General features: G+C 36.0%; 2 protein-coding genes across 5 annotated transcripts in view; both read left to right on the top strand.

Annotated features, from left to right (window-relative positions):
- Positions 1-345: 345 nt before the first annotated feature.
- Positions 346-9,693, top strand: mrpl1 (mitochondrial ribosomal protein L1). Its single transcript, NM_001204133.1, has 9 exons — positions 346-407; positions 928-1,036; positions 1,124-1,388; positions 2,235-2,318; positions 2,445-2,516; positions 6,402-6,513; positions 6,641-6,738; positions 6,846-6,927; positions 9,528-9,693. Exons 1-9 carry the CDS (start codon positions 377-379, stop codon positions 9,623-9,625), a joined length of 951 nt encoding a protein of 316 aa, NP_001191062.1. The 5' UTR covers positions 346-376; the 3' UTR covers positions 9,626-9,693.
- A 2,632-nt stretch (positions 9,694-12,325) lies between these two features.
- The window catches only part of fras1 (Fraser extracellular matrix complex subunit 1), a 249,754-nt gene continuing 245,658 nt past the window's right edge, over positions 12,326-16,421 (top strand). For all 4 annotated transcript variants that reach the window (XM_005165335.5, XM_009301656.4, XM_021476261.2 and 1 more), the window contains exons 1-2: positions 12,326-12,718; positions 14,994-15,025. In XM_005165335.5, the coding sequence (XP_005165392.1) occupies positions 12,649-12,718; positions 14,994-15,025 (102 nt within the window). In that variant the 5' untranslated portion in view covers positions 12,326-12,648. The remainder of the gene's footprint in view (positions 12,719-14,993; positions 15,026-16,421) is intronic.

A 16,421-nucleotide genomic window follows, 5' to 3' on the forward strand; every position in this document is an offset into this window, starting at 1 on the left:
CAATCGAGTCATTGAAAAGATCCGACTTAAAAGATTCATGAAATTCTCTAGTGGTTGTGAACACTGCTCTTGTGATTTAAGTTTTCTTTGTACGCTTACTAAAACACACGAAATATTTGTATTTATTAATTAAATGACCACAAATTGTACATTTTTGCAGTTTCTATATTTAACGCGCAACTTTAAGATATTTCATGCAAGGTTGCTCAAATACTTAGTTTAAACAAGTTATATAGTTTAAACTAAACATAACATTTTTCTAACTTGAATTTTTTTTTTACTAAACCATCTTATTGATATTTCTGAGTTGGAACGATTAAACAGAGGTTCAGGGTTTCAGACGGGAAATTTAAGTGTAACACACAAATTTATCAACATGGCTGCCCCCGCGAGGAGTGTTTTAAGAGGTCAGTTTTAATCATTGCAAAGAATTTTACTTATAATCTCTTAATGTCAGTGTATTTTCCCACGTTATTAACACGTGGAATCTGTGCTTATTTTTTTCAGCCTACGAATAAAATACATTGTTGCGTCGTTTATGTATAAAAGCTATCAAATGGATTACGATCTCTTATAGTCGTGCTTTTATGAATTAAGTCTGTCTGTATAAAGCATAAACTATACTCACACGATTGAAATATCAAATAGGACTTATAGACAAAAAACAGCCATCTGCCAATTTGTGTATTTATATTTTTGCTTAAGTTGCTCTTTGTAACTACATTACTAGTAAGTTAGAGTTGATATTTAAAATTAAAATAATCTAATTTAATACGGGTTTTTTATCAATCTACATAAGAAGCATTAAAAAATATTATTTAAGTAACTGATGGCAGTGTCTTAAGGTGACTGGTTAGTTAAAAACGATCATTGATATGTCCTTTAAGCCAGTTATCTTATTTCTACAATAATTGTGTGTCTTAACAGTATTACCCAGATGTCAGAGTCTGTTGTTCACAAATAGAGCTCCTTCTGTCTCCTGCAACTCACTGACTGCACACCGGCAACAGTCTGCCAGGTCCTACGCTGCTACAAAGTGAGTTCAGTTTAAACTTGTAAATGTTGAGACACTTGACAAACTTTGAAACTATTCAAAGAAGAATAACCAAAACTCCTTTTGTAGGAAAAAGGAGAAGAAAGAGGAGGCTGTTAAGGAAAAAGTGGTGAAAGAGAGAAAAATTATTGATGACAAAGACAGACATAAACCATTTGGACTCACAGCCTGGGCTCCAGTAGATGATGTGTACATGGTGAGGTATTATCCCAGACCTCTCTATGAGTTAACTGTGGCTATTGACATGCTGAAGAGCTTTCAGAAGCTGGACTTCAGTGCTGAAAACCAGCCTATCTACATTAACCTACGCCTGAACATGAAGCTGGAGAAAAAGGTACAGTTTCATTGATTTCTAAAAGCCGATTTTGACCTAAGTATTTGTTTAAAAGGATGCATTCACTGTTAACTTTATATCTCGGAAAATGTAAAGTATTTTTGAAATATTTGCAGTCTGCAAAATAAAAAAAATAATAAATGTACTTGATCAGAAATACAAAAAAAATCGGATTATAAAATGCCATTGCACTTTTTTGAATCATAAATTATTTATAATTGTAAAGATACATTTTAATCTGCACATAATTCAGTGTCAAATCACATGATTTTCAGAAATTATATATATAAATACACATACACACACACACACACACACACACACACACACACACACACACACAGTTGAAGTCAGAATTATTAGCCCCATGTTTATTGTTTTCCACAATTTTGTTTAATGGAGAGAAGTTTTTTTAAGCACATTTCTAAACATAATAGTTTTAATAACTCCTCTCTAATAACTGATTTAATCATCTTTGCCATGATGACAGTAAATAATATTTGACTAGATATTTTTCAAGGCACTTCTATACAGCTTAAAGTGACATTTAAAGACTTAACTAGGTTAATTAGGTGAACTAGGCAGGATAGGGTAAATAGGCAAGTTACTGGATAACGATGGTTTGTTCTGTAGACTATCTAAAAAAATAGCTTAAAGGGGCTAATAATTTTAACCTTAAAATGTTTTCTAAAAAAATTAAAACTGATTTTATTCTAGCCGAAATAATAAACAAATAAGACTTTCTGCAGAAGAAAAAATATTATCAGACACACTGTGAAAGTGTTATAGTTATAACAAATACTTCAATGAACAGAACATTAAACACTGACATTGTTTTTGTTTCAGAGAAAATTGGATCCGTTTGTTCGCACAATTCATTTACCACATCCTTTCAAGAGTGACATCAACAAAGTAGTGGTCTTCACTGAGGTGGGAGCATCACTTTTACATTAAACAATAGATGGCATGTCTTTGACTAAACTGATTTGGTCTTCTAATGTATCACACAATTTTACATTCATTAATCATAAAAATAATAAAAATCTGATTTTACAGAAACCAGATCAAGCCAGAATAGCGTTAGAGAATGGAGCAGCAGTTGCAGGAGGAGTCGAGCTGTTTGAGAAGGTAAGACCTTGCTGTCAGAGAATTGTAGCTTCTGTGTTGTCTAAAGTGCTCCTATTATGCTATATTAAAGGGTCACGAAACACCAAAACACATTATTTGAGCTGTTGACAGTTGTATATGTGTCCCACACTGCTAAAAACACTATTAGGACACCAAAATTTCACTAAAAAGTGTAAATTGGTTGTTTTTGCGTTATTTCAAGCAAATTCGTACTTCCTGTTTGAAACGAATTTTTGAAGCTGCGTCACAGTCATGACATAATAGCGTTGTATTCCAGCGTGCAGACTGGGCGTCTGTGCCAGAGTGAGTCTTATTACGTCTTACAGTGTGTTGCATTAATGCATGAGTAAGGCTTGGTTCAAACCAATCAGCACGCTCTATTGTGCAACTTCATTAATATTCATTAGTGTCACCGTGTTTACGCCCCAGAGACGCCACGTTGTGTTGGCAAAACAAGCGTGAAGTGTTGCTTTTATAGTTTGCTGCAGTTAAGTTTTGTTTTCATTTTCTCTCTGTGAGAACTCAGACTCACGTGTGGATTAACAGTGTACGCGACGCTCGACAACAATAACTTACGTGTCTAAGGAGAATTATTGTTTACCTGAGAGCTGTTCTCATCTGCAAACGCCGAATCCGGATTCGCTTGTAACGTTAGTCTTCTCTTCATAATGACGCTGCTCTAGTTGCTGGTGATTGTCCTGTCTCTACAGATTTGGTAAGTGAGCGACCAGTGCTCTTTGTTTATTCAGTTTGTTCGTATCGAATTAAGTTAACTATTGCACTGAGTGCAAACATGTTAGCACCGCATTTTGTGACCGGAATAACACACGCGGCTTTCTGACGCTACCTGCCGAGTGCATCTAAGTTTCCGGGAAATGCAGAGTTTTTTTTCTCTCATTCGCCGTGCGGTATCAAACATTGCATGAAAAATACACGCTTAGAGCAGATCCTCGAATCAAATATCGCGTTTGTCGCGAGAGGCATGAATGAATTCCCTGAATGAAAGAGCCAAACTGCAGTTAAAGTCCACCATTTAATAATTTGGCAAATAATTCCACTACAGATGTCCATGTAGGTTAAACACCATCTCTTTCTCCTGTGTGTGAGTATTTTGACTGAAACTCGCGCGTGCCCAAATAGACACTCCCACACCCTCCCACTTAAGTTCCTCTGACACTCCCCCCAAACAGAGCTGGACACGCCCACTTTTCTGACTTTTTCCAAAGTATAGGTGTGAAAACACCCTGCTGAAACGAGGGGGTTTCAAGGCCCTTTAATGTTTCCTAATTTTGGTTTGGAGGGCTCCTGCTAGCACAACCTATTTTCTCACACTGTTCAAATCGATACATTCAAGCATTTGGTTTTTTTAAACCCCTTATTAAGAGCCTGGTTTTCTCTGATTGGTCAGATTGTGGTCATGTAGGGGGCTTTCTTATTTCGTCTGTCTTTATCCTCCTTGTTAGAGCGCCTGCTTCCTATGCCAGGATCACAGATTCGAGCTCCGATTGGAGTGAGTGGATGGGTGTTGTTGGACCAGAGGTGTTACACTTGCATGCCAAAGTTTAAACTTTGCACTTTGAAATCGTAGTTTTGTTTTAGTGACAACTGAGTGACTATATATCATAAATACAATACAAAAGTCCAAATGAAAGAAAGTGATATCTGCCTCCAACAAATCAGTTATGCGTGTCAGAATGCATAAATAAATCATTAGTGATTTGCTGTTTTGGTGCAACTACAAACTGCATTCTTTACACTTACAAATAGTTGCTGTTTTTTGTAGAGATATAATGAAAAATAGTTTGAGAAAAAATCGATTCTGCTTCGATTCAGACATTTTTATAGCACATCACCTGCAAAGTTTCTAAGTGCACCTAAAAAATCTAGTAACTAATGATTTCTTATTTTTGAGAGCCTGGTCTTCTGTAATTGGTCAGATGGTGGTAATGCATGGTGCTTTCACATTTAGAGTCGTCAGTCTTTATCCTCTTCGTTAGAGCGCTTGCTTTCTATGCCAGGATCACAGATTCGAGCTCTGATTGGAATAGGTGGATGGGTGTTGGACCAGAGGTGTTATACTTGCATGCCAAAGTTTAAACTTTGCACTTTGAAGATGTAAAATGTAGAAAATGTAGTCACTCATGCCTCCTTTATCATAAATACAATGCAATAGTCCAAATGAGTCGTTTTCTGTGGATATAGATCAAATGATCTCTGCTTCCAGCGAGTCAGTTTTGTGTGTCAAAATGCATAAACAAATCAGTAGTGACTTGATATTTTTGGTGCACTTATAAGCTTTGCAGACTTTACACTTTTACAAATAGTTGCTGTATATTGCAGAGATATGATTAAAAGTTCTTCGAGAAATCGAGTCTGCCTTGATTCAGAGATTTTTAAAGTACATCACCATCTTCTAGAATGGATTCTGAGCTTAGTTTTTTTTAAACAGCAGATGGCGCTGTATGGTTTACAAACAGCTTGACTTTCCATGGATCCACACAAATACAACCTGAGCCTAAAGTAATTATTGATAAAGTTATAACAAGACAGAGTTTAGCGAATATTAAGTGTTCGTAGTGAGCTGTGTTTACTTTAATCTCGTGTAACAAAAACTGACTTGCAGTTCTTTGAGCGTAGTTTAAAAACTAACCTAGAGCGCCATCTGCTGTTAAAACTTAGCTCAGAATCAATTCAAGAGAGAAAAAGATCTAAATAAAGGCTACATCGATACCTCAAAGGATTTTTCACTAGAGCTCTAGTATATAGCACAGTACATTGGATGCTTTATACCAAAAACCATTAGGCGTGCACTTTAGGTGTTTGATTGTGTAAATAAATTTGTCTACACACTATTTACTCTGAGTTTAGCCTGTGCTTTGGCTACCTCATGCAGTGGCGTAGCGGACGGGCCCGCAGGGCACGCACCGCGGGGGGGCCCCGCGTAATTAGGGGGCCCCGCGTCGTCGCGATTTTCAAAAAACTGTTGGGAACAACTGTGGTCGGAACCAAAGTTCACAGGTCTGTGTTCTCTGAACACCTCTAAAGCGGTGGACTACTTCATTCTGATTGCTTGCCGCCAATGTTGCCAACTTAGCGACTTTGTCACTAGATTTAGCGACTTTTCAGACCCCCCTAGCGACAAATCTAGCGACTTTTTTGTGTGTTATTGGAGATTTTTTTAGACTGTCATTTGTCCATACTGTACCGTCCCTACTCTTCTCAACGAGCTGCGTGTGATGCCGCCGGCCCCTCCCCCGCCTCACAGCACTGACAGGCGGCCCAGTCAGTCCTCGTACAGCAGCCTCTCCCACCTGCAGCCCGAGAGCAGATCACCCCTCTGCGTACCGACGACAAATGATTTAGCACAGGCAGTGTGAAGGTATTTCGCTTGTACAGTCAAACCGATCTACTTCTACTTTATTTTAACAATTTAATTGGACCGTTTATTCTTTTCTTGTTCACAATCACAGATATTTTAGTGACAGTTTCTGAACTTGTCTGAGTTTATTTCATATGAGAGATTACTGCACATTCACTAACGTTACACATCTATAATGATATACTGTATTCAAACAGCAATAAATTTAGTTAAATAAACATGCTTATATGTAGTGCAATTATAAATACCCCTTTATTAACCATAGGCTGTTAAACAGAAACGGTAGAACGTGATGACGTCAGTGATATGCAAATTGACGTATGACGTATCCAACCCCCCCCCCCCCCCTTCATCAGGGGGCCCCGTCAGCGATCCCTGCAGGGGGGCCTCCGCATTTTGCGCTACGCCACTGACCTCATGATAATTGTTTATTGAAAAAGAGCATTGCTGTTGTTTTTGCAGTCACTCATTTACTTTGTGTGCTTTTTAATCTATGTTAATTGCAGATTTTAGCTGATGAGATCACAGCAGATTTCTACTTGGCTGAGCCAGACATCCTACCAAAGCTGGTCCCTTTGAAGAACAAGCTGAGGAAGAAGTTTCCAAAAAGCAAGAGAGGTCAGTGAGTTTCCTACTTCATGTATCATGCATGTGCTTTTAGTTGTTGTGTTCTATTAATGTTAAATTGTATGCTTGGTTAATGTTTTATGTTCTTTTGATTGAGTCATTGTGTTTCTCACATCAGGAACAGTTGGAATAAATATTCCCAGAATGCTTGAGCTGTTCAAGACTGGGCATGAATATATAGTTGAGGACATCTATGTTAACACAGAAGTTGCAACGGTAAGTCAGATTGAGCTGTTCTGACTGGTATACATTTTCCTGTATAATAAAGTGTGAGGGAGCAAGGTAATATTTGGATATCTTTTTTCTGTTGTTTTGTAAAACAGTTGGACATGCCCAAGGAGCATATTCTGGAAAACATTCACACTATTTTAAAGGACGTGGCAAGCCATAAACCAGCTGAATTTGGTGAGTACTTTATTTTCTGTAGTATGAAATAGAGTTTTGCGTCTGTTCACTTCACACTTGATGCAGGATCTCTTGGTTCTGCATACATTTGTTTCAGTCTCCTAACTGTTGATTTGCAAGACCAAACCGAAGGATGAAAAGTTTTATGTGTTAATTTAGCGACACAACAAATCGTCCAGAATAAGGATATGTACTGCGCCAAATGGGCTTGTTTTAAGTTTATGTCCTGTTTGGTTTGTTTAGATGATGTGTCTCTGTTACATTTATATTGGATTTTAGATTTATATAGAAGTTTATTTGAAAACAAACTGACACCAATCTTTTTGGAGGCCTGTTGCACAAAACAAGTTGAACAAACCATGTTACAGTGTAAGCTTTGCGCTGACAACAAAACTGACAGTGTAGCCTACTTTATAACGTCATTCACATCACCCTGACCATGTCTTAAAAATAAAATGAAAATATGATAAAAGGAACTGCCTATTTTCATTTTTAACAGACAACAAAGATGTTAAGACATCCTGTAGCTATATATATTGATAAATATGCATACAGTGAAGATGACGGTCATATATAAGTGCATATTTATCAAATATTTATGCATATTTATGCATAATATGCATATTTATCAAAACAGAGCCTATAACTGCCTCCTTTAATTTATTTTTCGAAAATATGAAACCTACTCTGTCTCTTTTGCTGAATATCAGTTTAATAATCAATAATGGCCATTATAAACGAATAGTGTACTATATGTTTCTAGGAAATAAATGCAAGCAATCAGTCAAATGTGCAGAATCAATGTATGTGGTTACATAAATTAATATATTAAGTTTTCTTGGCATTCACGTTACTTAACATTACAGTTAAAACATGTTACCTGATAACAAGTAATCGATTTAAAAGACCGCGTTAGATAGAGACAAGATTAAGTAAATATCACGTTTAACAACTATAGATCCAGTGACAGATACTTGATGAACTGTACGACGTGCGCTACTCTATTCTGAGCAGGTGTACTTTGGAGCTCAGACGTGCGCATAAGCTGCAGCACATGCCAGAGAGTGTGTGTGTGTGATCACGTGATGTGTGTTTTCAGTGGTGTAGTGTGGACAGAGATCTTTTCAGAATCGCTAGATGAAACGCCAGTGTGGATGTGGATCCTTTTTTATTCTAAAATGCCGATTTTAAACTAAAACGTAGTAGTGTAAATGGGCTCTGAGAATTTACCTCAGAGTTTATAAATAACTCTAGAGAGCATACAGCTGAAAGTGACACCTACAGCAAACAGCCAATCGCTTGACACTTAAGTTTAGAAACAGCCAGTTGTGCAACACAGCAGGTGGTCACACATGTGAACATTTAAATATCAATTTGGATTTGAAGTCATTATTAATGTTACTTGACAGTTCAAAACTTTTTGAGTATAATTTTCAAATATTTAAAACCTTATAAATAAATGATTAGCTACAAAACTATTTTATCTCAAAAATATTTTAAAAGATGCTAAAGGACTTGCTAGAGGTTTTGTTGCATCAAATATATGTCACTTTACTCGCATCTCATTGGTCATGTTTGAGTTTGCAATCTTTAAGCCAGAATAAAACCTGCTCTGGAGCAGGTTAGACGTGCAGTGTAAGTAACCATGGCTACAAAACCCGATTAAAACCAGCACACCTTCTTCCTGGTATACTCAAAGTTTGCCCAAACTAAATGCAAACTTACTTGGGTATATCCCAGAGTGGCTTTATTCAACAGGCCTGAGGGATTACTAATTGTGGTCAGTGTTTTGTTTGGCTCTAACTAACATTTCTAAGCAAGCTGAGCTACACAGTTCTGGATAAATTTAGAATTGTGTTTTTTTTTTTTTTTTTAAAAAGATCACATTTCTTCCAAATCAACTTCCAAAGAGATGAAATAGGAATTATTGTATATTTTGTAATATCAATATTATATATATATATATATTGTTTAACTCTGTTTAAATAAATCATTCAGACATTCACTTATAAAGGCTTCTCTCATTTCAATACAGGATAAAACAGCATTTTTGAAGAGTCTATTGAATTATTCAGTGACAAATCAATTTTTAATGGTTCCTTGTCGCCACCTATTAGCATACCAATGTAATTCTGCAACCTTAATTTGAAAGATCAAGTTGCTGTCAAGATGATTTTGATCATTACTGTAGACATCAGTGTTTATATGCCAACTATATACCATCATCTCAGTACCTCTGTGTCTGTTTGAATGTCTGTTACAAAGAAACAATATACTACTTGATATAACTACAGACTGTAGGTGTTTTATCTATTCATGAAGACTGCTCTCTCTCTCTCCCTCTCTCTCTCTCTCTCTCGGGGTCAAATGCAGTTTTAAATCCACAGCTGTCATTCTCAAAGTTTTAACAAACATATGAAAACCAATCGTTTACAGTTAAGATTGCTTGGGGGTTTAAGGCTTCAGTCTTTTAACAATGAATGCAGCTCTATTAACAAGTGTGAGCACACTTTTATTCCTCTACAGAATGCAGTGGTGTGGGATTTTTAAAATAGTTATTAACATGGAATCTGTTGTCATTGTTTTTTATTTTCTTCCAGGACCAATTATTGATCGTGCAATTGTCTGCAGTAGGTCAAGTGAAGGTTTGCACCTTAAGTTGGAGGAATTACTTCCACAAGAAGAAAAAATGGCATGAGATATTTTGCTTTGTATATATATGTGTTGTACAAAACAGTTGGACTGTAATAAAATGGTAAAAATGTTTTAAAGTGTAACTGTGATTTTTCTGATTCTACAAGCCATATCACCCTTTAGCCAACGACAGATTGCTCACTGAAGCTAAGCAGGGCTGAGCCTGGTTAGTAACTGGATGGGAGACCACATTGCCCCAGTATAGTGAAGGGGACACGATACTTTCAGTAGCTTTGTATCCATCCACCTATTTTTATGTGCAATTTGGAAATGTCCATAAAAAATGCTTGATGGAAATACAAAGACGCGCATAAATTTTGAAAATGCACATAAAAAGTTTATCCTACTCCAATATGGGCATATGCTTTTTTTTTTGAGAACTCACACGTTTAAATGTCACCATGCATTCATTGCATGTCAGCATTTATCTTCTGAGGGACATGTAATTTAATAAATAAATCAAAAATATTCATGCAGCTTTTCATTTCGCAGTAAATTATGTTTTTACTTTTGATGTATGGTGCCAGTTAATCAGGAATTGACGATTTTGTTCTCTTTGACTTGGATGGAAATGGTGCTTTATTCTCACGTCTTTTATGCAATATTCCAGTTTTGCACATCTAATATCTTATATAATTATATCTGGATGGAAACATGGCTAATGAGCACCATCTTTCGGATGAAATGCTAAACTCAATTCCTGACTTTTTTGTGGCCAAAAAAATCCCATGGCACTTCTCATAAAGTGCAACCCTGGTGTCCTGGCCATATTTATTCCATTGGCCTTTTCTCAACACAACCTCCAAATCATCCCCATCCACCAAATTGGTTTTATCACTGTCTCTCCACTCCACCAATAGCTGGTGTATGGTTAGTGCACTGGCGCCTTTTTTTTTGTGGCTGGCATTGCATCATCTAAGTGCATATGTTACACACTGGTGGTGGTGTGGTGAAACCCCAGTCATGATTGTAAAGCTCTTTGGGTGTATGACCATACAAAACAAATTTGCTATATGAATGCACCTTACTGATTTACTTAAAAGAATTGGGAGTATGTTTAGGTAGGGATGTGACCAAGTTAAGGACCCATTGTGGTATAAAAAAGGGTACACTTTTGCTGTGGATTTTTGATTTTTCGTTAATGATATATAATAATTTGTCATGGTACAAAATCAATTGACACAAAGGGGTTTATGTGCAGTCCCAATTTTTTTTTTTTTTTTTTTTTAAAGGTGGTCCTCAGCAAATATACTGTCACTCAGGCATCCTGTTGACATAGTTTTTAAAGAAAGAGACAAAATTAGAAAATTAATGTAATCCTATTTTTATTGACGTTGAATTAAATAATCTTTTTATTAAAGAGGTAAGATTCCCACAGTCTTGGGAAAACAAGATATGAGAGTGTTTTAGAGGTGTTATACCTTGACATGGTAAACTCACTGAAAATTTCTTTAAAATGTTTTAGGTTGAAGCTAAGTAAAAAAAAATCATAACAAATACTAATATTATTTACATTTGAAATGTCAAACATTATTTAAAATGACATATTTTAATTCATATCCAGTGACATGCAAGTTATTTGCAGTCATTATTACCATTTTCAGAAAAGACTGAGAGCAACTTTTATAATGTTTTATACAAATTATTAATAAACTTAGGGAGCAGATAAAATAAAATACTTTAAATGATTTTTTCATTGCTTTTTTCTTGTCTCTGTCGTCTTCTACCTGTAACAGCAGGTGGCGGTAGAAACTGCCGCTTGCACTATGTTTTTTTCTTTTTCCTTAGCTCCGATTTAGACTTGTTAAAAGTGCTGGTAACACTTTACAACAAGGTTAATTAATGCATTTACTAACATGAACTAATCATGAACAACCCTTGTACAGCATTTATTAATCATAATTGAACATTTACTAATGCATTATTAACATCCAAGTCCGTGCTTGTTAACATTATAGTGCACCGTGAGTTAACATGAACTAACAATGAACTACTGTTTTTTTCATTAAATAACGTTTACTAACATCAATAAATACTGTAGTAAATGTATTGTTCATTGTTTGTGCATGTTGGTAAATGCATTAATTAACATTAACTAATAAACCTTATTGTAAAGTGTGACCAAAGTGCTTGATTTGTCTTAGTTTTATCGTTTTCGAGATATGATGTTAAGGCCCAGGATGCACCAAGGCACGTTTTATTTGTTTTGTAGGTAAGGCTGCATTGTTCTGTAAGACTAGTCGACATGACAGCCAAGTTACTGTATGTGGAATGTTTTAAACCTTTGAACAGCATGGTTAAAAAGTCTTACTTTCTGCAAATCTCCAATATTTTTTTATCCATGAATGAGCACCAAGGATCAGATTGCAAAGCTGCACGTGACTCTCAGGAATTCGACACTATTTTAAGTTTCTAGTGTGCATACGTTTCCTAAATACTAATCTACGCAAAATGTATAAATGCCAACAACATACAGGGCTACTTTAGCTCTATTTTACAAAATGTTTAATGTTTACACACACGTTAAATAAAAAACAAAAAAGCGCAAAATAAAACGTCATAGCATTCACAGAGGACCACCACTAAACCCAATACCAGTCAAAAACTTTAATGGCCACAGGTTTGTTCCCACAGTGGTGAAGGGGGGATGAGGAGGGGGCTCCTGAACTCGTGAATGCAGCTGGCCGTGTCTCTAATATAACTCAGTTTAAAGAGCGGCTCGTACGCTCACTGGTGGTTAGCGCGCGTTCCTCTGTAATTATTCGCGTTCGAGTTGTCTTTGCTATGGGCCCGTACTTTTAAGAGGCAGGATTGTCGTGTGGGCACCGCACTCTGTGGGGAAGTTTGACCGGAGAGCGCACCGGACTGGATGCTCACTGACACCGACCGTCTGCAGGACTTCAAGCCCGGGCGCTGCTGATTGATCCGAGTGCTTGGGAGAGCAGCGATGAGACGCTCTAACTCACATTCAAGTTAAAGCGATTGCATTTCTGAGCATTTTGGATTAACACGGGCTTTTAAGTGAATATGGGTCCTATTAGGATCCTTCTTCTAACCATTTTAATTGGATATAGCACAATCTCGCCCGGAGCTGAAGGTTGGTGTTCTTGTTATCGTGATTTTACTGAATTCATTGGTAAACGTGTTGCCTTGGTAGAGCCCTCAAATAAGCGCACATGGTATTTTGAACAGTAAGTGCAATAATATCTATCAGCAAATCTGCAAACAATCAGTTTCACTTATGCGAACCGAAAATGCGATAAACATCAATGCGCAACACTGATATTAAAAACTGAATGGTGTTTTTAAGTGATGTTTACGAAACGGCGCCTGCATCATCTCTGTATCTTAATCTTCAACTTACATTTGCATGAATTCATAACTCACTAGCTCGTTTTTATTGAGAAGTTGTCAACGTTATTGCGATTGTTTTTCAAGATTGTTTGTTATAATATGCTTTCCTTGATTTGAGAAGCAAAACTTGAATTTTAGAGATTATTATCTCTATGATTATAAGAGTTTATTTATAATCAAGTGTTTCAATAGTTTCTAATCTGTTTCTGCACAGCCCGCAGTTGAATGCAGGTCTTATTATCTCAAGTGCATTTGAAATCTCTATATTAATAATGCATAATTTGTTTGTTTTTTGCCTTTAACTATGTTGGTGCCTTTCAGTCATTATTTCCAACTGTATGTGTACACTGCCAGAAGAAAAATGTGCAAAATGTGTACCTCCAGAGGTACAATGGCATGTCACTTGGGAAGTACGCTCTAGGGTACATCAGTTTTACCCTTTCACATGGGTAATCACATGTGTGTACCCTAGCAGTGCATATCTCAATATGTACCTCTCCTGTCTGAATTGAATCTCAATGCTGTGTTATCATAATGTACAATTTAAAACGGTGCACATTTCTTTGCCCCAATTGACAAGCCTTTTGTACCATTTGATGTCAAATCTGTACTCAATATATCAAATTAAAAAAGTCATAGTGATGTTTATCAAATTAATAACCCTGTAACTACCCCACCATGAATGTTTTTTTTAATTGCAGTAGTTAACTCTCTCAATGCATATTTTCCAACACATCCCATAATTTCTAAAATATCAGCCTCTACCAAATGGTTGATTTGTCAGTTTATGATAAAAGTACCAGAATGAATACATATACAAAAAATTTAAGTGTAAAACCAATTAATCAAAAGAATATTCAAAATAAAACATTTTTGGACACTAAATCATCTTTAATTTTTCTGAAGTATATCATAATATATTTCAGATTCTCATTTTTTTAACATGTTTTCTTGTTCTATTTGTTTAGTTTTTTTTTTTTACAATAAAACCAAAATTCCTAAGTGTAGTAGTGTAACAGGATTGTTTTTTTTTTTTTTGTAAACCATTATTTAAAACAGTCATTCTTTAAATGACTTTAACAGTCATTATTTAAAACAGTCAGTATATGGTCAACCATTTGGTATAGCTGGCAGTTAAAGAGTTAAACATACAGAACTATTAAATTCCGACATTTTTAGACAACTTAATTGTTTTAAGCTTTATCACAATATAATTAAAGGAAACATAAATTTCACAATTTTACAAAGAATACAAAAAGCAATCATGTTTCATCAGTACACAATGCAATATTTATAACTTTACACTTTTGATCACAAATACATTATTCTCACCTTTTTAGATAATGTATATTTTAAGCTCTATCACAATGTGTCATAACAGATATGTGATGCATTCATACATTAAGCAATTTTACTTTTTTAAAGACAATTCAGAACGTTTTAATAAAACTGTGAACTGCAAGCAAATTAAGTTTAAAGGCATAGTTCATCCAAAAATGTACATTTTTCACCCTGTTCTCACCCTCAACTGGTTCCAACTCTTGATGAGTTCTTTCTTCTGTTTAAGAATATGTTTTAAAAAAGCTAAAAACCTGTAACCAGTAAAGACAGATACTATGAAAGTCGATAGTTACAGGCTTCCAACATTTTTCCACCTTTTGCCATAAGGGTTTGAAACAAGTGAAGGTTGAGTAAAAGATTATAATATTTTCATTATTGGGTGAACCATCTCATTCATCAGTACTAGGTGAAGTCAAACAAGCTCAAGATAAGTCTTAAAGCATTCCTATCTCATTACAGCCTTTGAGGACAAGCCGTTAAATTTCATTAATTAACCGTGTCGCAATCTTTTGTGTTCTCTCACACTGGCCGACAACAAATGGGCATTTATAGCTGCCCTATAGACATGCTTGCCATGACTGTGTCATTTAGCCACAAGTAATAATGAACTTGTGCCAGTGAAAGCTCACATATTGATCCTTGTCCACTCTTGTTCACCTCATTTTCTCCATCCACAGGAGCGTGTGTCCATCAAGGCTCATTGTTTGCGGTACGTATGCATTCCTTGTTCTCACTTCCTTTTGATCTGATGAGATTGTGCTGATATCTGGGGCTTTAAGTCATAATCCTGGCCCATTTATGCAAGTCGGACATTGCTCTGTTAATTATTTAGCAGCCCATTAGTGGCAATGAAAGTAGTCGCCTGCTAAAGTATCATTCAGAATAGGTTTCACAGTCACTACAGATGTATTTGTGCAGAAGTGCCTCATAAATAATGAAGAGTGCTGACTTTGTGAATGGTAATGTGGAGAAGATGCTCTAGATTATGCATCTTCACTTCAGGTGTTTCTTCTACAGCTCAGTGTTAAATTGTCAGGTTTCAGAGTCCGAGTCCCATGCATTTTGTGGTTGTGAGTGATGAGATTACTCTTTTGTTGTTCCATTAGGTAAATTAGGGGTTTGTGCGTTAATATATGTGCAGTTTTGAACCTTTTTTGCTGGAATAATAACAACACACCTGACAGCGATGCTTAACGCAACTTACATGGGAATGTGGTGCTCAACAGGTTTTCTTTCTGGTTAAAAAGAGAGTAATGACACATTTTGGAGTCTGCTTTTGTGTAAAGACAGTAATTAAAGGAAGTGTAAACACATCTGCAGGATTCCTTCCTTCACCCTGAGTACTGGGAATGGAAGTGAATGGTATGCGTGCATTATTTGCTATAATGTGGCTCCTCCTGGGATTCAAGAGGCTTTGTGGGGAAAAGGGGGAGCGTTTTGGGAAGACGGTTGTAGACAGGTGGAAACATGTTGGAGGGAGTCAGGAAGAGGCAGTTTTGGAGTTCAAAAGAAAAGTCAGCCAAAACACCTGGACAAGGAGCCAAAGTGTCCTAATAGGAAAAGGCAGGATTTAAGTTGTAATTATGGTTTCAGAGTGTTTTCAGGAGTCGTTAGCAAGTCAAAGTACTGGTTAAGATCATAAGTGAAGGGTCACACCTTGTCAAAACTGGTTATAGTTGATCTCTTATTACTTATCTGGTTTGTTGATGTGTTAGAAATACTATAAAAAGTTCAAATTGTGTGATGTTTAATTTTCTTCAGTTTCAAGTTTCTGTTTTGTGTTAGCTGATGAAAATGAATGAATAGCAAAAGTTCTGTTCAAAGCTTTTGAACAGAATATGTATTGTGTTTGTTGATTTGAAATGAATACATTTATTTAGCAAGGCAGTTTAAAATTTCTTATTCTTTAAGTAAAAGACTTGTTACTCTAACGGTTATATTATATTATGTTATATCTAATGTATTATATTTATCTTTATATTACTATTAATCCTCAAAAAAATACCTCCACGGTGGCCGAGAGAGCTTAACCTGCTGCAATTTAAGAAAACACGTGCAATAACAAAAGAAAAACGACAGCAAATTAAGAAAAGATCTTCATCAGC

This window comes from Danio rerio, chromosome 5, assembly GCF_049306965.1.
Source record: "Danio rerio strain Tuebingen ecotype United States chromosome 5, GRCz12tu, whole genome shotgun sequence".
NCBI lineage: Eukaryota > Metazoa > Chordata > Actinopteri > Cypriniformes > Danionidae > Danio > Danio rerio.

Excerpts from the sequence above, each read along its gene's own strand:
- mrpl1 (NM_001204133.1), top strand. The coding sequence starts at position 377 with ATGGCTGCCCCCGCGAGGAGTGTTTTAAGAG. Across the intron at positions 2,319-2,444 it reads AAGTAGTGGTCTTCACTGAG|AAACCAGATCAAGCCAGAAT; the intron begins GTGGGAGCATCA and ends CTGATTTTACAG. Across the intron at positions 6,514-6,640 it reads GTTTCCAAAAAGCAAGAGAG|GAACAGTTGGAATAAATATT; the intron begins GTCAGTGAGTTT and ends TTCTCACATCAG.